The sequence below is a fragment of the Lampetra planeri genome, chromosome 7 (genome assembly GCF_965212315.1).
Source record: "Lampetra planeri chromosome 7, kcLamPlan1.2.h2, whole genome shotgun sequence".
Classification (NCBI taxonomy): domain Eukaryota; kingdom Metazoa; phylum Chordata; class Hyperoartia; order Petromyzontiformes; family Petromyzontidae; genus Lampetra; species Lampetra planeri.
Genome location: NC_136113.1, coordinates 13,366,120 through 13,388,653, shown reverse-complemented (window position 1 = coordinate 13,388,653; position 22,534 = coordinate 13,366,120). Strand labels below are relative to the sequence as shown.

The 22,534-nt window shown below is 48.8% G+C and overlaps 2 protein-coding genes across 2 annotated transcripts in view; both read left to right on the top strand.

Annotated features, from left to right (window-relative positions):
- LOC144720012 (mechanosensitive cation channel TMEM63B-like) overlaps positions 1–6,706 on the top strand; it is a 49,084-nt gene extending 42,378 nt beyond the window's left edge. The window contains exon 24 of the mRNA XM_078596428.1: positions 1,290–6,706. Coding sequence (XP_078452554.1) covers positions 1,290–1,508 — 219 coding nt within the window. The 3' untranslated portion in view covers positions 1,509–6,706. The remainder of the gene's footprint in view (positions 1–1,289) is intronic.
- Positions 6,707–22,171: 15,465 nt separating this feature from the next.
- The window catches only part of LOC144720011 (calpain-1 catalytic subunit-like), a 42,073-nt gene continuing 41,710 nt past the window's right edge, over positions 22,172–22,534 (top strand). The window contains exon 1 of the mRNA XM_078596426.1: positions 22,172–22,272. The gene's annotated coding sequence lies outside the window, so the exon portion shown is untranslated. The remainder of the gene's footprint in view (positions 22,273–22,534) is intronic.

The window sequence follows — 22,534 nt, the reverse complement described above, 5'->3', positions numbered from 1 at the left end:
GTTCCTAGAATCAACCCACCCGCGCCTGCAACATGGCTTCATCCCAGAGGTCGCAATCGGGTACCCGATACCCGTACCCTACCCGATTCCCGGCTACCTGTACCCGGCCGGCTATCGGGTACGGGTACCCGTTTGCGACCCTGGTGCGGCCGGGTACGGGTACGGGTAAGGAATTAAAACCTGTTTTCAACCTCTGCATTCTTGTCAGCGGTGCCGGAGGCTCCTGGTTTTTCGTTTAAACTAAACTTTGTATTTTACCTGGTAATCCTCACTGAGCTATATAACTCTTTTTCAGAAGTGACCTGGCCACAAATGATACGCCAATGAAGTGGCTTATCATGTGGGAATTTGTAGTAGCCAAATACTCTAAACACATGTTTCTAAATGTGGAGGGAAAAACCGGAAGACTCTGAGGAAAATCCATGCGACCACAGAGAGAGAGAGACACGCTGACTCTTATTATACAGCAGGCGTCAGGGTCGGGATCGAAGCCACGACCTCCTGTGTACCAGGTCAGACAGTTTACATCCCACCACTGTGAGGAGGCCACAATATCCATCCTGAAAGTGGAAAAGAAGCATTTCAACTTTTTTGCACATTTGTTGTGTTCTTCAAATATTGCTAAATATCCATCGTTAAACACTACAACCATCGTTGTTTCTGGTTTGCAACATGGTTGTATGTTGCTACTTATCCATTGACCTCAATCATGGCCGACGCCTTCATCACTAACAGTATAGGCTGGGAGGCCTGATCCCCTGCCCTCCCCTCTCGCCTGGGATGCCTTGCCCCAGTGAACCCGGGAGGGAATCTAGGTAAGGAGAGGCTGCCTATATCACGTAAGGTACAAGATAAAGGTGCATCGCTGCAATTTCTTACTCGCGCCACTGCTGGCAGAAAGGCCTTCACTCAAGGGAGCTCTCTTGAGAGATCCTCTCGAGCGTATTCTGGCTCACTCGTTCACGACGGCCAGGTAGCTTGAAAGAAGAGATGGGAATCCCCACGCTTCACCCCACCACGCTTCACCCCACCACGCTTCACCCCACCACGCTTCACCCCACCACGCACGTATCGATTGTGGTGTACCCAATTACGCTACTAAATGGATTTTAAGAAACTTGCCCATTGTTTTAATTGCCGTGCTGGGAGATTGAACTGGCGAACCCAGCGTGCGAACCCAGTGTGCTGACCGCCACACTGCGGTGGCATATACCTTGTTGAATTTAGACGCAAGGCAAATTCAAGCTAACGTCGCAGACGTTTCTTTTACGCGACATGCTCTGGCGCAGACCTACCAGGCGGCCATGCTGTTGGAGGTGATCAACGGCGGGAGAGCGGAGGAGGAGGACGAGGAGGAGCTCGGGGAGACGCCGGGCCCCACGGGGCCATCCTATGGGGCCACGGATACCGACGCTGCGCTCGATGCCGCCATCCAGCCACGCGTCTCCGGCGTCTGGCTCCTGCAGGAAGATAACGCCGTCGTGGACGGCGCCGGCGATCGGCAGTAGCGAAATTGGGCCTTCGCTGGGCCGCCTACGGGTCAGGATTAGGGTTGCCACCTGTCCCCAGTTTCCTCAGGACATCTTCTGTCCTGAAAAATGTGTAAGTCCTCCCATGACATTAAAAGTCCAGGTCTTTGTCAGTTCCATAATAATAATCATGCGCCACTCAAGAGACCATATTTACACGTGGTTTGGCCGTCTTCCTGCAGTGTGAGATGTGTCTTCTTCCCATGATATGCTCCGGCTGTTTGTACCTCAGAGGTGGCAACCATAATCAGTCTGCAACGACTCAATGCCTCGGCGATTAGGGACGGCTCATCACGATTCCAGGATCACGATTCGACAAGCGATTGTTTTTTGTTTACGGATGTGGTGCATGTGTGGCATCTGTCGCGTATACACAGTTGCCACGAACTATTCGCAGGGTGCACGTGAATTGGACGCGATCGTCACGTGTCGCGACCCGACGCATGTGTCGTGAGCGTGAGAGAATCTGTGTTCGTCGAGGAATCCGCATCGATGGCTCATCGTATCCCTCCCTCAAGGCCATGACGCGCGAGGACAATGTTCGTGCAATCGTCACCGATTATAAATTGCCGCGCTATCTTTCGTTGTAAATAATGCCAACGATGCAGTTGCCATAATCTGGACTGGTTAGATGGCTGCTGCCCCCAATTGAGGATGGGCATCTTTTGAGGATGGGCAACTTCCAGAGGTCACTTGACCACTGCAGGTTGTCTGCTCTGCATGTCCATGGACGTTCATCAAATAGTTTAGACAATTTCCATCAACGCTTGTGCTCCAAAATTGCCCCGGTGCATCATGGACATGACGAGGTTTTAGCCGAGTGCGATGGCGCGCACATGTGATCCAGCAACTTGCCAGTAGGATGGGTGGATCACACAGAGATGGAACCTGTGTGAGACGAGCAGGACATTGAGCTGCCTGTCTTCAAGAGGCAGGGTTTTTGGTTTAGCTGAATGGCAAAGTTTGTGCATTATCTTCTTGCATATTCTGTGGGTTTTCTCTGGTCTCTGGTTTTCTCCCACGAAAGAAATTGATCGAAAGAGAAGTTGGCCAACCATGTGAAAAGCAGGAGCCTCATGAGTCTTGGGTCTCAATAAGGCTTTTCCTGGATGAACACATTTTATACATATTTAAATCAGATGTATTTATTACTTTGGGGTTTTTTTGCACTATATATAGCCAAACTTTGCATGCAAAGATATATTATATAAAGAGAACAAGAGGAATGAACGTTGTTTTTGCACAAGGCTCAGACTGTGACGAGGTGATGTACATAGGCATGAGGCTGGCAGCAAACAACAGTTTCAGCCGCCCAAGAATTAAAACTCGTCGTGAAAGAAATCCGCGGAAGCCATATAAAGTATTTCCACCAAAACGTATTATTTTTTGTAAGAACGTCCAAGCGAAAATCCCCCGATATTTAAGCTCACGTAAGCTCGGCAGCAAGGGGGTGGGGGGTTGTTGGGGGGCGGGGGTGGATACTTTTAGTAACTAAACGTGCGGCGGCTTCTGTGGATTTCTATTGCCCAATGAAACTTATGGAGACACTGAAAAACAACGAACTTGTGTTTTATTTTATTTTTCAAAGGCTGCTGCTGCTGCCCTTTTTAATTTCCCTCGTCCGAGGGTTGAGGAACAACTCAGCCCTCGTGGGAAGCCACGCACATTTCTGGGAGGTTCAATCGGGACGCACGTTGAACCTGGGAAGCCAGCCGTCCTTCCGTTCGCCCCAGCCGCTTTCACATCGTCATGCCCCCATTAAATCACTGGTCCCATCCACTCGGTGAGCAGCCTCCTTGCTCTACCTGTCGTTGGCACCGCCCACCGTTTTTAAGCCCCACCCACTATTATTAAGCCCCACCCACGACTCTGGTAGCCCCCCCCCCCCAAACCTTTACCCCCCTGCATATTCGAGCGTGAGGCCAGATCGTTTTAAAACAGGGAGGTGGTGGTGAAAATCACGATTCTTTTTTGTACCCCAATAATTCTGGACCCCAGGACCATCCCGGCCCAACCAGGAAGGTTCGGGGGTGGCTTTAACCAGTTTAACGCGAGACCACTTGCAAGACGCTTCCACTGCGGCTCGTGCCTCCGAGACCTCCGCATTGTGCCACAGCGAGGCCATGCCCCCCCCCCCCTCCCCCCCTGAGTTGCCACCGGCGGCGATGCTTGGGCAGCTGTAGCAGCGGTCACTGCCGCACTTGCCCAAGGCACGAGGTCGGGTTGGAGCCGCGATAGCCGTTCGCTCCACGGGTTATCGATTTGGTTGCTCGACTCGTCGCTTAACATGACATTTGTTGGGGGCGGGAAATATCGTTACCGTCTGTTTATTTTTTACGTGTGCCACTGGACGGGAGGTAATGGGTGTGGGGTGATGATGTAATTGGGTGTGGCTTATAGGGGACGCCTCCACCCCCCCCCCCCCACATTTTTCTTTATTGGCCCGAGTAATTGACGTAAAAGATTGTCGATTATCATTTTAATGTTCATTCATTGATTTACTCGAATAATCGTGCCTGCTCTGGACGGGTTACATTGGGTTTGCATAGTGCCGGAGTCAATGTGACCCAGTGAGTGGTCTTATCGCCTGGCTGCTGGACCACGCCAAGCCCGTGGTTATTATGTGTAGTTATTGTTGTGGATTTTTCGTGGGTGACCGGACGATGCTTTGTCCAAGACCACTTTTTTAAGGGAGGCAGCTAGTTCAGTGGCTAGGGGGGGGTGGGGCAGTGCCCAGGTTCTTAAAATGTCGCTTTGGCAGCAGCAGCACACCTCTGCCTGGGCAGAAGTTTGCGCTGCGTTGCCGCATGTGACTTGGCAGGGTCTCAGCCCGAGTCTTGTTGACGGAGACACGAGCCCGGCCGGATTAACTTGACTCAAGCATCAGAACCATCGAATACGGACAGCAGTTGCACTCGCCTGCGTGTGTGTGTGTCCCGTGTGTAGGTCTACTCGGCCTTAATTGAGTACCTCGTGCGGTGTGTAAGCATCAGCACCGGGGGGCGGGGGCAAAGGCTGCCTGGCATGGTCCTTGCCCGCTAACCGCAACAATCTGTGCGACCATAGGAGAGGGGATCTTTGTGTGTGGAGCGCTGGCGCCGTGGTTAGCGCATTGCCCTATGAACCCAGGGAAGCTGCGTTTTACTGCCTTGGAGACCCAGGACCGGTTGGGGATATCACGTGTCCCTGGCGTTAGCCGAACCGGTCCCTGGGTCTGTCCCGGGTTGACTCGGCCTGAAATGCAATACCTGCCACGGTAGTGGGTCTGGCTCTTCGACTCCCACCGCTCGACTCGTCGGCTCTGGATAGGTGCTCGTTTCACATTTACTTGCCAAGTCGAGATAGGTAGGGAACTGTGTTTTTATTATTATTATTATTATATTCACGTGCGTGAAAGTGATCAGGACATGAGCCAGTGGACAAACATTTGACTGTTTGAGAACTCTCTCCCCGGAAAATGATTCAAGCGCAGTTGTTTCTGCGCGTCTTTGTGCCGAACGAACACTGATGTATGCGTGCGTTGCGTGGGTGTAAGGTACACGGGTAGGCACGCATTCACGCATGTACGCATGTACGTATGTATGCATGTCAACGCGTGAACTGCAACAAACCTGGGTGACCTGGGCGGTGCTCACTTCACCCTGGTCGTTCTTGGACTTTGTTGAGCCGGGGTTTTCCACACTACACTGGAGGAAGGTTTTGACCCCTCACCCCTTACCCCCCCCCCCTCCCAATAGAGACCATGGTGTCTGCTTGTTTAAATGCCCTTTATCCACGGAGTAGGGATTCGGGATGTGCTGTTGTGTAATGTGAGTGTCCCGGGGGAAGCCTGCGGAACAACGTATAATTGTATTCCCGAAAGGAAAAAAAAACTGGACCCATTTATATGGGGAAATTAAGGCAATAGCCCTATGCAGGGTGTTAATGTATACACAACTGACCGTTGCATGAATGTGTTAACCTACAGACGGGATGGAGTACGGTCGAAAGCGTTAACACGTGAGCTCAGTACGTCTGTATCTGTAGCGGGGTATGGGGGGGCATGACAACTCTCGTAAACATGAGCCGATATATACACGACACAACTGCAGTATAAAGTCGCGTTGCTATTAAGGACTTAGCCAGTCTGAGACCGTACACATTGATCAAAGGTTTTCCCTTAGACCCTCCCCAGCAGAAGTCGCTGTGTCGTGGGCCCTGGGGTGTGTGTGGCCTACAGGGGGGCACCCATATCACGTCGTGCGCACTTGGCGTGGGTGTGCCACCGTCGGTTGTTATGATGATGATGATGGTGTCCATTGACATACTTCTGAGGACAAATGCGTGTTGGAAAGCGTTACAGAGTCCTTTCATGTCCACGATCTTGTTGAATTCAGTTGCAGGTGACGATAAACTCTCCGGTAAAGAATATGATACCAGCAGATTTTGGCAAAATGTTTTCACCAGAACGCCTTTGCGTGTGTGCGTGTGCGTATTTGTACGTGTGTGAACATCGCCACTGGGGAGACAAAGGCGGTCGGGCGTGGTGCAGGTCACCCACCCTCTTGTGTGACGTGCCGGCCTTCATAGGTGCTCGCGTTACAGCACTTGCCTCGACAGTCTGTTAAGGCTAAACGGGGGATCTTTGTGTGTACCTGTGTATATCTCTGTGTGTACCTGTGTGTACCTGTGTGCATCTCTGCGTGGCGAATACAAACGAAGGTCGTGATCACACGTGACAGCATGAAAGAGCCGTCTGCTTTTCACCACTCATGCTGCCTTTCCTTGTTCTCAAACTGAAAACCGCCCTGCAATAGAACAGAGTGGAGGAGTTTGTGGGGGGGGGGGGGACATTGTAAATGACAGAACAAGACACTCAGATGGAACGCATGTGCAAAAGTGAGCGGAATACAGTCCGGGATGACTGATATTACGGCGTTATTTATGTATGCAATCCAGTATATGGGTTTATGCAAGTGCACGCACAACCTTTAGGTATACAGTATGTACACGTACGGAAAGTATAGAGATGTCTATCCACGCCATATACTCAAAACTCAACCCCGGCTGTGAATGTATTCCGGAGCAGAGGGTGCCTATGCGCTGGGCTGATGAACCGTCTGGGGTCAAACAGCCACGTGATGATTCAGGCGTCGTGCGCGGGCAATGGCAGCCAATAAACGATGATGTGTTCTCTACAGTGACTGTGGTGGGTTTTTTGTTGTTGCAATCGATACCGCATGGATGCAATAGGTCAGTGGTTTTTAACCTGGGGTGCACGCATTCCCTGGGGGTGCCAGATGCCCTTTCTGGGGGTGCGAGGCATGGCCAGATGTCTTTTTGAAAGTAAATAATCGAAAACACAAATTAAGCACGGGCATGTAAGTAAAACTACTTTGTTTCATCAAACCCTACGTATTGATTCGCATTATACATTTGTTTTGCGATTGGGAAGCAAAGGCGTGTAATACTCTTAGGTTTTTTCGGTAAAGTCACGTAGGTAAAAAATGAAATTAAAATTAATAAAAGTAATAATATAAATAAAATAATAAAAAATCACGACGTTTCGGAGGCAACACAAGTCTCCGTCATCAGGTGGGACCGTCACAGCCAGATTTGCTGTATCAAGTGAGGCAGGGATTCCAAGATGCAAGCTCTTAAATACAAGTTAAGGGGGAGGAGGGGGGGGAGCTTATCAGAATGTGGTAGCCAATGAATGGAACGTATTGGGAGGGGGGGCGGGGCTAAAAGAGAACAAGAGGTGTACGTGGACGAGTTTGTGCGCAAGCAGCTGTTGGTGCACATGATAACGTATTGGAAGGGGGGGTGTAAGGCTGCAGTAAATGTTAAGAACCATTGCACTGTCATATCGCATAAAGGTGAACGTATAATAATGATCACAATTGTGTAGTTGTAATAATAGTAACGTCAAGCAGGGTTTTGTCAGATAAACCACCTTGGGGTCTTTGAGACTGGATTACTGAGGACACCAGATTTATTTGGCCCGCAGGTGATAAGCACTAATCACTGCGACAACCTCACTGAATCCGCAACCTTATCTCACTGCGAAGCATCGCCTCGACAATCAATCGGGCAATACGATACACGAGCGGACGAAGGTTTTTCCACAACGAAAGCTGCATTTACATTATGAGACCTCCTTTGTCAGTAGCAAGATATAGTAATAGGTTTTTACCCTTTTATCTGGCACCAAAACTGACACCTTCATACAAGGGATCATGTTTGCAATAACCACAACACAAGCAGTCAAAATGCAAACAAAAAGAGACAACTCTGATAATGATATGCACTGTCCTTGAAATTGATTGGTCCACACCCGAGACGGCTTTTCTTAGAGCCTAGTCTCACATGGTGTTGGACCAGATGACGCCAAAAGGCGCACTGAAAGCTGCATTTGTTTAACTATGATGCTGGCATTGAAGGTCCCATGATAAAGCTGCTCACCCAATGCTCCGATACGTGCATTGGCTTTGTACTGTTCATCTTTTGGCGTTCTCTGCTCTGACACTGGTGAGACTGGCCCATACAGAAGGATGTCTCTGGTGTGGGGCAATCAATTTAAAATACAATGCCGTATATTATCAGAGCTTGTATTGTTTGCATGTTAACCCCAAGTACGTGCGGTTAATACAGACGTGATTCCTTGCATAGGGTATCGATTTGGTGTTCGAACATCTTAGCACCTGTTTTATTGCCAGAAATGGTAACACCCATTCTCATTATTCATAGTTTGATACTGGCAAAAAAAGGCCTAAACCGGCGCATGGGACACTGAAACGTCGCTAACCGGCCTGTTGTTTCCCTACGTGAACTAATGCTGCTGGAAAACATTTTTGTCCTACGAGGCCAAGAAGAAGCTGATGGGACTAAATTGTTACTTCGTCTTTCATGGCAGAGAACGAAATCGTTGTCAGTTTAACATTGCAAGTTTTCGGTCGACGCACATTTAAGGTACGGACTGTCTTATTTGTAGTTGCCACATATGAATGCCTCCTCCTTGGTGATGACGACTATGTTAATGACATTTACTCATTTTCTACCCTTTCAAACATATGGAGAATACTTTGCCGTGTTTTTTTTTTCTTTTTTACCAATGAGCCCTACGTTTTATGCTTTTTTGTTAATAAAAAAAAATAACTCGTAAATGCCGTTCGTTCCCACTCAGTTGTGTGCTCCATTTCCCACGGAATAAAGGAAATGGACGTTTGTCCTCCGCTCTCCCTGCGTGAGTTTGGGTTGTCCCCATGCGCTCGGCTTCCACAGACTCCCATCAACGTCACGCGGCCCCTTTGGGGCCGTCCATAAATGACGTCACGCGATTTTGGACGATTTTTTACCCCCCCCCTCCATTGTCACACGGCTTCACAAAAAGTCAGACCCCCCTCAAATATGACGTCACAAAGCTCTGCGCCCCCCCAAATAAAACATGCTTCAAATCGCTTTAAACTATTGTCATTGTAGTGCGTATTTAATGTGGCGCTGCACTCTGATGTTGTAGGTGAAAACATTTATCAAAAAGTTTATATAATTAAGCACAAAGTGTTGTCTATATTTATTTAAAGTTGCGCATTTTGATGTGATGTCACATTTCAGCGCCTTTCAATATCCTAGAATTCACACTTTCTTCGGCCTAGGTTCAGAAGGAAAAAAAGTTCCACGTAGTTTTACCCAATATCTTGGGTGCGCACTATTTAGAGAATATAGGGATTATTTTTCCCACTTTTACGCAATCTCTGTCACTAACAAAATGCTTGCGTCTTCGATCTTCTAAAACAGTCGCCATTGATCTTAGATAATGCATTGAAGGCACGTGTTCAGCGGGGAGCACGAGTTGGTGAATGTGGCGGCAGGACCGTTTCAGATAACAACTCAGCCGAGTTCATATTGCAGCGCAATAACCAACGGGGCGCCATCTAGACTTTATAAATTAAAATGTTCATGTTTTAAAGTGCGCTGTCGTCTTCAGCCAGCAGGGGGCTGCTGTTTGAAGTTTGCTTTGTGTGAGATGCTGCCCGGACAGCTGTGGCCACGTGACATGGTTTTTTTTGGGTTTCTGGAGGGAAAACATGGTCACTGTTTCCATTGTCATCGCCCATCATTATACCGTGGCCACATTGCACTTCAATTATTGGCAGCATCTCACACCAATATTGTTGTAATCACCAATATCATCTTACAAAATGCAGAAATGTCAAAATGGAATTGGCCCAAAATCCCAAACAGCACACTCCTCAGTGATCTCCTCATAAATATCTCAAAGCATTATTATGTAATAATGGTTGCGTGTGTGTGTAACTAGGGCTAACTAGGATGTAGGTGGCGGTTTGCAAACAGGAGTTTCCGGCTCTGGTATCTCCACATCAAAGATACTGTACTTGTGTGTAATTCCCAAAACTTCATCTGATACAAATAGGACACGGGTGGACCATAACTGGAATGCCAGATATGGATTGACTGTAACCCTCATTCCAAGTTTTAAATCGTGACCTTTTAATCTGTCAATGCACAAAATGAACAGAGAAATGTATACATAAAATGCACGCTCTGTGTCTGTGCCCTTGTACGTGTCCTGGAGCAGTGAGCTAACATCACCACTGGGAAAGACAAAGGCAACCGAGCACGATGCGAGACTCACCAAACCACACTCATGTGCTGTGGAATGTTGCCAAACTTCGTGAAAACCCAAACCTATATTTATTTTTTTCGTCCAGTCATTGATGACCGGGTTGAGACCAACTAGGTATATTGCCTGGCGGCCGAAACCCCCACACTAAAACGCAGGATTCCTGTGGTAACAGCTAAAACCCAGTATCTTTGACACGGTCATTATTATCAACCTCCAAAGCCACCCAGCCGGGTCAACCTTTACAGGGCACGTGACTCGCTCGCCACTCCTTGGGAATGGAGCAACTTCGATCTGACAAGCCTGTTCTGCCAACTTCATTCGGGGCAAACATTCTTACATTAGTGGGAGAAAATAATAATGACAGCACTCGAACTGAAAGATTAGCATATATGCTGCTGTCGGATGCGTGTCCTTTGAAGTGACTCCAGCCTGAACAACGCGCCGGAGGGCAGCTGCGAGTATGACGAAACGTGGCAACAAAGGTGGAGCTTATTTGCCCTTTCATGCGAGTGTGACGTTTTGACTGGAGCCGAGGAGATTAAGTTGGGCACAGGGCCCATCGAGGCGAGGAGAGTGGAGGGATGGTGTGGACCGAATCCAGTTCCGGATTAAGCTAGTGCGGAGCCTGTAGCATGTGTTATAAAGGGGCCCTAAATAAAATAAGACACAAATATTAAAACAGAAATGTTTAACTTGCATAATAAAGTAATTGTATTTTTTCATTTGCTATACAGCCAGATAATACGACAAATCGCTAACTGTAAACACCCAGTCGTTCGTAAAAGTTGAAGGCAGTATAGTACTATAGTAATAGAGCAAGCGCAGAATCGCTGAACCGGAATTGATAGCTTGAAAGCATTTAGCGCGGGGCCCTTGAAAGTGCGGGTCCCGTAGCATGTGTAGCTACTTGTGCTACGAGGATCATCCGGCACTGACTGAACCCGACATCCAACCCCACTCCACCTCGCTCGCTTTCAGTGAGTCTCCAGTTCATACCCAATCATCACAATCTGCCAAGATACACAGTTTGTGACATTTGTAGTATTTAGTTTTACGACTACTGCTAAACGTTGATTGTGTGCATTTTTGCAAAGTTAGGCTGAACTTTTATTTCTAGAAAAAAACAAGTAAATGCAACTATTTTCAAAGTTTCCCCCCACTGCACGTACAAATTTATCCCATCTGTGTTGTAACACCTTGATGTCAGGTACACAACCATTCCAGGACATCTGCTATCACAGCTTCACTACTTTTTTTACCAACTCACATTGATTAATGAATTTAAAAAATTCGACACCACTCAAGCGCACTTCTGCGCGAGAGACACGTACCCACCAACCTCTTCAGGTAACCTCCTCTAAATGTCACTCGATTGGAGATTTATCTTCACAAGAAACTTCATTAGGGGCCATCCATTTAGTACGTACGCAAAAATCTGTCAAAAAATGACCCCTCCCTCACCTGCGTACGTACGCTTTAATTAACTCATTAGAGAAAACAGCAATATAAGCATTCAAAAGCTATTTTTATTATCAACATTTTAAATCAGTAATAAAGTAGCAACACAAAATCTAATCATCAAAAGGTAGAAGAAGGCTGTTGTTGAGAGATCATGGTCAACCACAATATTGTCTCACTTTCAATGTTATACAAACATTTACAAAGGCGCAAAGCTGTTGGTTTAAGGTCAATACACAACCAATAGCAAACCTACGTTGAACATCCAGAATACTCACTTTAAACCGATGTACAGTTTGGAGAAGAACCAGTCATATTTTCGTTCCACCAAAGACCTTTCAACATGTCGGCCTCTTTATTCAACGTGAAAAAACAGAACATCGAAGGCATTGAAAAAAAAATCATCGGTGTTCCGATGTTATCAGAGATAATGTAAAAAAAACCATTGACGTTAGTGATGTAGGTGTATTGACGACTTGACACACTTCTCTTGAGATGGCACTTTATTGAAGAGACGTTCACTTGACACCAGGCGGAGACTCCCACTGCAACAGCCCCGAATCTCTAGTGCATCTTCCTTTTATACCAACACGAGGCCACGCCCCCCTTCTAGATCATTCTCGCTCACTCTGGACGCTCGCTCCACCGGCAGACTCCACCGTCCTCTTCTGTCACCTGACCACGCTCCCTTCTCGATCATTCCCGTGGCCACCAGTTCCTTTGCACTCACAACTGATACCCCCGTCATTACCTCCCGTGACCACTAGTCTACTCACAAGGATGTGTTTTGCCCATCCCTACAGCCCACCTACGTTCAGCAGCGATCAGCCATTCAAGTAAAGAAGGTTAATCGATAGCAGTGCTTCTTGACCTGGGGTGCGCGCACCCCCTGGTGTTGCGAGATGCCCTTTCTGGGGGTGCGAGACATGGACAGATTTTTTTCGAAGGTAAATCATCGAAAACACAAATTAAGCACGGGCGCGTAAATACAACTTACTTTGTTTCATCAAACCTATGTATTGACTAACATGAAACATGTTTTTGTTTACGATTGAAAACCAAACGGGTGCAAGGCTGCAGTCGAGGTTAAGAAGCAGTGATCTAGACTTAAGCGTGCAGAATGCGAATAGTGTATAAGCTTGTCCACCCCCGAAGTGGAAGTGTGGCCTGCATGCGTACAGATGTTATCAATTGTTGTGTATTTGAATGAATACACCAACACTATAAAAAAAAATGTATCAACCTACGTTACCATTGTAAGAGTTTACACAACCACACCCTTTTGAGTGCCGACATGTCCCAAGCGCGTTCGCTGCTCGTTGCAGTGGTTCACGGTTCGACATCCAGCGGCCGCCCTGGTTATTACTGCCCGGTGTCTTAACCACAAAGATACACGCCGGCTGCTTCACAGTCGACTTTAAAGAGCCCCTGGCGTCATTCGCAATGAGTAGGCCATTGTGTGTCGGCGTATTGGTCCAAATTCGAAAAAAAACTACCCGCAAATTACTTCACTTGATTGATGCACAGCAGTCATTGCCTCCGAATGTGAAAACTCGGCAGGACCGTCCTGAAAAAGTCATCAGGCTCAGGCTTTCCTGGGTAAACACGTGTAATCATAATCATCATAACCTTTCTCAAGCCACTGCCAGTGACAAAAACACCAGAAATGCGACCGATCTCGTCAGATCTCAAAATATGATTGTGGTCGAGACTGAATCGTTATTTTCATGGGCGACCATCATGCACTCGTCGGTGAGCAGCAGCCATGCAGTGGGGCAGTTGAGCAAAATCGATTGTTGGATTGTACTTCTATGCTCGCGTGTCTGTGCTCCCCACGTTCACCAAGTATCCAGCATGGTGGACAGTTGCTGAGCGCAGGCCCAAAGGTCCAAAGCGTTAAGCGGCCAGCAGTAAACAGCACTCTCAAAGTTGTAATTGCTAAGAGTTATAAATACGTGTGTTGAATTGAACAAGGTTAGACGTGCGAGGGAGGAAGCAAATGGAGAAGTGTTGTTACCTGCAGTTTGTTGAATGAGTGAGTGGTGAGTAAGTCGGTGAGTGGCTGAGTGAGCGGGTGAGTGACTGGGTGAGTGGTGAGTGAGTGGGTGAGTGACTGGGTGAAGATTGTTGTGACATCTGCAGTGTGGTGGTTGAACACAGTGCGGATGAGATGAAACAGTCGGTGTCTGGTAAACGAAGTCCTCAACATGGGTAGAGAAGTAAACGGGTGACATATGATAATTGTTTTTTAACCCTTTTATCTGGCAACAAAACTGACACCTTTTTTTACAAGGAGTCATGTTTGCATTGACCACAATACCTGCAGTCGGAATGCAAACAAAAAACATAACTCTGATAATGTATGCACTGTCTTTGAAATTAATTGGTCCACACCCGAGACAGCTTTCCTTAGAGCCTAGTCTCACATGGTGTTGGACCAAGGTGTCAGTTTTGTTGCCAGATAAAAGGGTAAAAAAACAATTATCATATTTTGCTACTGGCAAATGAGGTTCCAATGGTGTAAACAGGTGACGTTAACTCGACCAGTTACCATCGTAGAAGCACAATAACAGTGATACGGAGGCAAGTGATCGATAGTGAGTAACTGGAGTGCTGGATCATCAATCACCCCGACTGCTTTGCGTAGAATTGTAAAACGTGCGGTAAGCTACCCACTATCTCACGTTTTGCGTGGGAGGCAGAGGAGTCCAGGGTTAACTCGCCACTGTTCGCGGTCATGGCCGGGAATTGAGAGCCCGGGTTTCTGGGTTCATAACAGCACAGCGGTCTAATCGCAGCACCACCACCACCAACCCTACCTCGACTCGGCTCTAGCAATGTATTTAAAACAAATGTTTATACGTTTATTGCGATCAAATTTCACTGCGGCGCTTCCGGTGGCCCCGCTGCCAACTGGATTGAGCGAATTGCAATTGGCCTTAGAGGTGGGTACCCAGAACTTTCAATTTGCTGTTTTACACAGACTTTCTGATTGAGAGTTGTGTTTCATTCGCCCGCGATTGCGTTGAAACCTGTTCGGTGGGGTTCACGCCTCAGGGCTCCCACGGACGCCTACGCGTATGTCATTGTTTTAAACAAGAATTAATGAATGGCCTGAACCCAGATCAGCCTCGTTGTCCCAATGCTATTTTCGGGAGAGTACAACTGCGTGTTGTGTTTGTAAAATTCCACGTCGACTTTTTTTTTGTTGCATTTGTCGGATGATGTTGGTGACGATGACGGGGAGTCACGTGGCTGGTGGAGTTGAAAGCTTGCTGGTCTCAAGGAGCATATCAACCATGACAAGAACTCCGGTCACCCTTGCAGCGCCTTTTGGCTGCTGGCCATCGAGCAAAGGCGGTTACTGCATCGCGCGCTTTCAGAGGCGCTTCTGTGGCCGTCTGGAACGCTCTTCCTTCCAATATTAGGTATCCACTGGAGCTATGTACTGTTACATCTCGATGGAAAAATATTCTATTTGGAACTGCTTTTTTTCTTTAGTTTGTTGTCCATTACGCACCTCCGATTAGCACGGTTGGATACGTATGACACGAAAGAAGTTCAATATACAGTGCATACATGCATACGACTCAAACTTGTCCGGGTACACGTGTGCACATGATAAATAGCGCCTGCGGGGGAGGCCTTGTTTCAGAGGTGCATTGGGTAACAGCTCACTTGCAGCCAGTGCCGGACTAAGCTAGTGCGGGGCCCGTAGCAGATGTTATAAAGGGGCCCTAAATAAAATCAAACATATTAAAACACATTTTTAACTCGCATGGTAAAGTAATTGTATTTTTTTTACTTTCAATACAGCCAGATCATACGACACATCGCTAACCTTAAACACCCAGTCGTTCATAAACGTTGAAGGCAGTATAGTACTATAGTAATAGAGCAACTGCAGAATCACTGAACCGGAATTGACAGCTTGAAAGCATTTAGTGCGGGGCCCTTGAAAGTGCAGGGCCCATAGCATATGTAGTAGCTACTTTTGCTACTGGGATAATCCGGCATTGCTTGTAACCACGTCCGAGGGGCTTCGTGGCGAATAAGCACATGCGACCAGTTTGTGTCAGGCAGTAGTGAACGGATACCGTATTCTCCAGATTATAAGACGCCCGGGAAATGAAATAGCCCTCTAACATGGTGCTCGGTTGCAATAAATGTATTCAAAAGTGGCCAAACACACGCACGCTTCTTGGGTCAAAGAAGCGCCAACGAACCTTTTGCGCAAATATCCAGGGGGCAAAGTGCATATTTTAATCCGTACTCTCCGATGTCAGCTTTGAACCCGGTTTAATCACGGGGGACCCCCCTTGTTCTGCTTGATTATGGCGATGAATTGATCGTAAACGTTGATTTATTCAAGTCGAGGTTGGTAGGTGAGCCAGTGGACGGCTTCAGTTGTAGCCTGACGTGTGTGGAATTCTACCGGTGAATTACTGAAGCGGGACAGTGGTGTTACGATGCCATCATTGTTTGAGACCGGTGACCTCATTCGCACTGTGGGCCAGTCTGAATATTCCTTTGGTAGCAAGAGGTGGCTCGCAACTGCAGTGCGACGCTCGGATGCGCGTCAGTGCGGACTGTTATTTGCTTGGTTAAAAAATAAACTGGCAGGTGAAACCCGGATTCGGAGCCAGGAGCGCGTTGACTCAGTGTCTCTGAGACAGTCGTAGCTCCGTGGATAACTCGGCCACTTCCTAAACTGCGTTTCGTGTGTAAATCAAAAATTGTTGAACGGCAGGACCTTCGTAAACCTATCGCTGCCGCACCCGTGTCCAACAGTTGTCGTGTGTTCGCCGAAATGGGATGGATGGATGATGAATGATGTGCAATCCCCACTCTCTCTTCGCCTTTTCCAAACGTGCTGTTGGACCCTCATATTCAATATCCATTGTTTTGGGACTCGCAGATCGCATTGAAGAGTCTTAAGCCACCGATCAGCTTTATTGGTCAGCATGTTATCAATACGTTGTGTACGTGTAGTGTAAGAGCGCCGTCTATTGTCCAGCAACGGCAACTGCGGTGGACGAGCAGTACACACGCCGGTGAGCACTGACGTGGGTGTGTCGGCAGGGCGGAGGAACTGGGGCAAGGGTCATGGAAGACCCCATCTGGAAGCCCCTGGAACCCGCTAGTGGGTTCGAGAAGGGAGGTGCGACCAGGATGGAGCCAGGCCGCACCGGGTAGCATAAAAGCAGCTGAGAGCAGGAGCTCAGGGCTGCCGGTTCTGGGAGTGGACTCGTCTCGTCGTTGCTGTCGCCGCTTTCATCGCTGCCGTCTTCGCTAGAGATTGCGCGGCCGGATAGTTGTTGGCTGTCTCGGTCGGCGCCGTCAGTGTTACACGGTCAGGGTTGTGTTAAGGCTAGGCTAGACGACTAGGGAGAGCACGAGGGCGAACCTGTGAACCTGATGGTGTTAATAAAGAAGGTGCTCCTGAAAAACCTTGTCTCCTGCTCCGCTGACACTACATACGCATGGATACTGTAATATCTATGGGACCTTTTTGCCTGCATGAAAATAATGAACATTTTAAAATAGCCTTTATCCTTTCTGGCAAGAAAACAGGTGTTAAGATGTTAAAACACCAAACAGAAACCTTTTGCAAGGAATCACGTCTGCATTAGCCACACAAACTTGTGGTGAATGTGCAAAGAAAAACATGGACCGGTAATATATGCATTGTCTTTGAAACTGATTGGTCTACACCAGAGACAACCTTCTTTAGGGCCTCGTCTCAACTAGTGTTAGACCAGAGAACGCCAAAAGGCGAACAGCACAAAGACAATGCACTATGATGACATTTCTAGCTCGGGGTGAGCAGCTGCACATGTTTTATTACCAGAAAGGGTAAAACCTATTATTATACTTTGATACTGGCAAGAAAGGTCCCGTATTGTAACTGCTCACCCAAGCTATCAATGCCCTGATCTAACCGAAACACCCCCCCCCACACCCCTTAATTATGACACACGGTCAAGTAAAATCCTAATTGCTCACAGAGGGTAGTCAGGCCCTTCATCCAGCAGTATAGTGACAAACGAGCTGTACGTACAGGCTATGATAATGGCGCAGAGAATCCCGGGGGGCATGTTTCGCTCTCTCCCCTCTCTGCAATTTGCATTCCAGGTGGACACCCCAAGGGGCCGTCCCCATGTAATGTTTCTCACCTCAAGCATCAGGTGACCTCCCACCTACCTCCCCATACTTATCTATGTTGCTAGGTGCCGCACAGCAAGGGAATTCGTGCGGTCTGTCTGTACGGTATAGAGACTAAAAAGATTCATGAATTTCATTATCAGTGGCAGCGTATTGTACTCCAGCCTAGATACACAATGCACTCAGAATATGTATTTTATACTGGAGGAATCCGATGATCTATAAAGGTATTTTCACAGATGTCCACAGAAATAACGTAATGCCCTTCATAATCGAAACACTGAAACTGACATCAAACCCCCTTGGCACCCAGGCGAACATTCTGCCACCAAATATCTGCAGATACATGCACAATGCAAAGGGGGGTTGCACGTTTTCTTGCCAAGAACAACCACCAACCCATCAACCAAGACCTCAACAATGTACCTCACCACCGACTCAAGTCCCCGATCCCCCTGTTGAGTTTGTGCTACCACCATCCTAAAATCCCACCCAGATCCCGAAAGAATGTTGGCAAATAGAGCGGAACAACGTGGACGTCCAGAACTGACACCTTATTCGACATTCCTCGGATGCACTGGAGTAACCGTTAACCATATCAGAACATCGACAGGCCTGATGCGTGCATCTCCTCCATCAATGGAAGATTAAAGACAAGCCACAGTACGACTGTGGCCATGCAATGGATTGTATAGTAAACCACTGTCGTCACCGCTCCCTCTCTCCTGGAGTACCCGGAGGAAATTGACTCCTACTAGGGGCTAGTTCTCAAAACTACTCACAGATGGAGTAAATTGCTAAACTGCCGTCTCCTGGCCTTACGGTCTAGGGTTAACTATTTACGAAAACTGTACTATTTTTTATTTTAGCAGGTGAGGCCCACTGAGCTATACGCATATAGCTCTTTTTCAGAAGCGAGCTGGCCACAAATGATAGTTCAACGACGTGGCTTATGATGTGCAAATGTGGAGGGAAAAACTGGAGGGCCCGGAGAAAAATCCACACGACTACGGGGATAGGGACATGCAAACTTAAAATATACAGCAGGCGTCAGGATTGGGATCGAACCCACGACCTCCTGTATACCAGGCGAGGTAGTTAACACCTATGGCTAGAGTGCTTCAATATTCCTAACTAGTTTGGTGCCCTCAAAATGATGTCACTTCGTACTTGTCCCCACGTCTCTCGGGTTCTACACGTGCGTCTCTCCGTGTCTCTGTCGCTCTGGATTTATGTCTCTGAAAGTGGGGATTTGTATTTGCGTCCTAATCATCACATTTGGTTACAGCTACTCCACACAGTTACAAAAAAACGAAGCCACACGCAAATCGTGCGGCGATAGAGCCACGGCCAGTATGAAGCCCTGCCCTGTGCCTTTCCCTCTCACGATATTTGTTTACAAAATAATAATCATCCTCAACATCATCACATAAGACATCAGGACAATAGCTGGGAGGCTGCCCAGGACATGGAAGTGCTACGTGTGACTCCTGCAGGTACTTTAGTTTACTCCCACTCAGAGCAAAATCAATTAATTCATTACATTAACCAAACAGCCCCCCCCCCCCCACCAGTATAGCAGGAGGATCCTCCTCTTGAAAAAGAGTATTGCAACTCAATGGCGATGCTCTTTGAGTTTTATTTAAAAAAAAATAAAAAAAAAATTTAGACCACATCAGCACTGTACTCTATTACCGAAGCCACTACAAGGAAGTTGGGAACAGTAAAAAAAAAACTATCAACATTTAAAACTATGAAGAGAAATGATGATAAGGAGTATATCTCCGTCAGCCTACGGATATTTTTGTCGCAGTAAACTGTCAGTGCATTATCGCGTCATGTAACCACCATGATGCCGTCAATTTATCCAGAAAACTTTTTAGCGAAGAACCTATATTATTGTGAACTTTAATTATTAAAGACATGGATGTGTCGTCAGATAATATAACTTCAGGGAACAAGATGAGCAACCATAGGTACGATCTTACATTTTTTTTGCAAAACGTAGCACGATACGATCCTGCCCCCTTATATCGTCGGATATCGTACTGCGAATATATCGATATAACCCGTAATACAATATATATCGCAACATCGCCACGTCGCTGCAACCACGTGGAGGGCAAATCCTCTGGTGACGCCCGTACAGTGAGTGAGGCAGGGCTTAAGCTCTGAGGATGGAAGATCCGGATGGTTGTGATTTAGTGGTGGCGGTGGTTGTTGTTTGTGGTGCGGTGGATTTTTGTTGGTGGGGGAGCGCGCTACGCTGCGCTGTCGCTACACGATTCCGGCTCACGGCCAACGCCGGTGACGATCACGTGAACCTCAAATGAGTAAACCTGCTGAGTTGCGTAAAAGTCGTTACGGGTGGGTCTTTGGAATTTCGTGGTGTGGCTTTTGCTGGTGCAGTCACATCCATCCTTCCAATGCATTGCAAGACACCCAATGTCGCCCCCAGCCTCGTTCTCCCTCATCCTCTGTGGGGGGGTTTTTTCCTCTCGAGCAAGTTAATCGAAGCGCTGCGAATTTAATATAAATTATGCACGTGGGAGTAATCGAGGAGGGGGGGGGGGGAATAGAAACCGACCAATTTACGCAGGGAAACGCATGGCAAAAAAATGCACGCGAGGCAGTAGAAACAAATCGTGTCGAATGTTTGATAAAATTTAAAACTGAATGGTGACGAGACGAATCATGGAATGGCTGGGGGTAGGGGTGCATAATGAGATTCCCAGTTCCACTCCATCTCACGAGCCCCCCCCCCCGGCCCTCTATCTCTCCGCCTTGGCTATAGAGCCCCCCCTTAATTCTTCCCGCACTCGTTCACCCACGCCGTATTTGTATCTCTCTCTCTTTTAGTCGCTCTCCCCATCCATCTCTCTCTGCCTCGTCCGACTCGACCGTCTCCATCATCTCTTGCTGCTTCTCGCTACTCACCATCTCTCCCTTAGGGGCCGTCCATAAATGACGTCACGTACCTAGGGGGGGGGGGTCAGACATTTGTGACGATGTGTGACGAGGGGGGGGGGGTTGAGAAAGGTGACGTCACATCAAAATGCGCAATTTTAAATAAATATAGACAACACGTTCTACTTGATTAAATAGTCTTTTTAATAAAAGTTTTCTCCTACAACATCAGAGTGCAGCGCCAAATTAAATACGCACTACAATGACAATAGTTTAAAGCGATTTGAAGCATGTTTTATTTTCAAAATGGAAATATGGTTTGGAGGGGGGGCAGAGCTTTGTGACGTCATTTTTGAGGGGGGGTCTGACTTTTTGTGACGCCGTGTGACGAGGGGGGGGTCAAAAATCGTCCAAAATCGCGTGACGTCATTTATGGACGGCCCCTTATTCGATCTCTCCCATTGCGCTTTCTCTCTCTGCCTCTCACACTCCTTCCCATCTCTCGCATTCTCGCTCGCTCTCACCATCCCACCCCTCCCACCCCTCTCCCCACCCCTCTCCCCCTCTCCCCACCCCTCTCCCCCTCTCCCCACCCCTCTCCCCCTCTCCCCACCCCTCTCCCCCTCTCCCCACCCCTCTCCCCCTCTCCCCACCCCTCTCCCCCTCTCCCCACCCCTCCCACCCCCCTTCCCTTCTCCCCACCCCTCCCACCCCTCTCCCCACCCCTCCCACCCCTCTCCCCATCCCTCCACCCGTCTCCCCATACCCCCCCCTCTCCCCATCCCCATCCCTTCCACCCCTCTCCCCATCCCTCCAACCCCTCTCCCCCCCCCTCTCCCCATCCCTCCCACCCCTCTCCCCCCCCCCTCTCCCCCTCTCCCCACCCCTCCCACCCCCCTTCCCTTCTCCCCACCCCTCCCACCCCTCTCCCCCTCTCCCCACCCCTCCCACCCCCCTTCCCTTCTCCCCACCCCTCCCACCCCTCTCCCCATCCCTCCAACCCCTCTCCCCCCCCTCTCCCCATCCCTCCCACCCCTCTCCCCCCCCTCTCCCCATCCCTCCCACCCCTCTCCCCACCCCTCTCCCCACCCCTCTCCCCACCCCTCTCCCCACCCCTCTCCCCACCCCTCTCCCCACCCCTCTCCCCACCCCTCTCCCCACCCCTCTCCCCATCCCTCCCCACCCCTCTCCCCACCCCTCTCCCCACCCCTCTCCCCATCCCTCCCCCCGTCTCCCCACCCCCGTCTCCCCACCCCCCCTCTCCCCACCCTCCCCCCCTCTCCCCACCCTACCCCCCCCCCTCTCCCCACCCCTCTCCCCATCCCTCCCCCCGTCTCCCCACCCCCGTCTCCCCACCCCCCTCTCCCCACCCTCCCCCCCTCTCCCCACCCTCCCCCCCCTCTCCCCACCCCTCTCCCCGCCCCTCCCACTGTGGGAGGAGCCTGCAGCCCGCATGAGTCACTCGCCCGGAGCGGAGCAGGGTGAGATTTGGGTGTGGTGGTAACTCACGCAGCAGACGCACACACACACAAGGACACATATCGTACACATACCGACCTACACACACGGACAGAGATATACGTACAGGTAGATACACACACTGATACATACACACGCGCAGATACACATGTTCAAAGATACACACAGACGCGTACGCGCTAAGATATATACACGTACTGTATATACTGTACAATACTTACACAAACACATGCATAGAGATTTACACGCATAGAAACATACACACGGATTTACATGCACAGGGATATACATACATATCGAGTCCACCCCAAGACTCTCACGCACAGTCACGCCTGTCACCCACCCACCCCTCCTCCACCACCACCACACC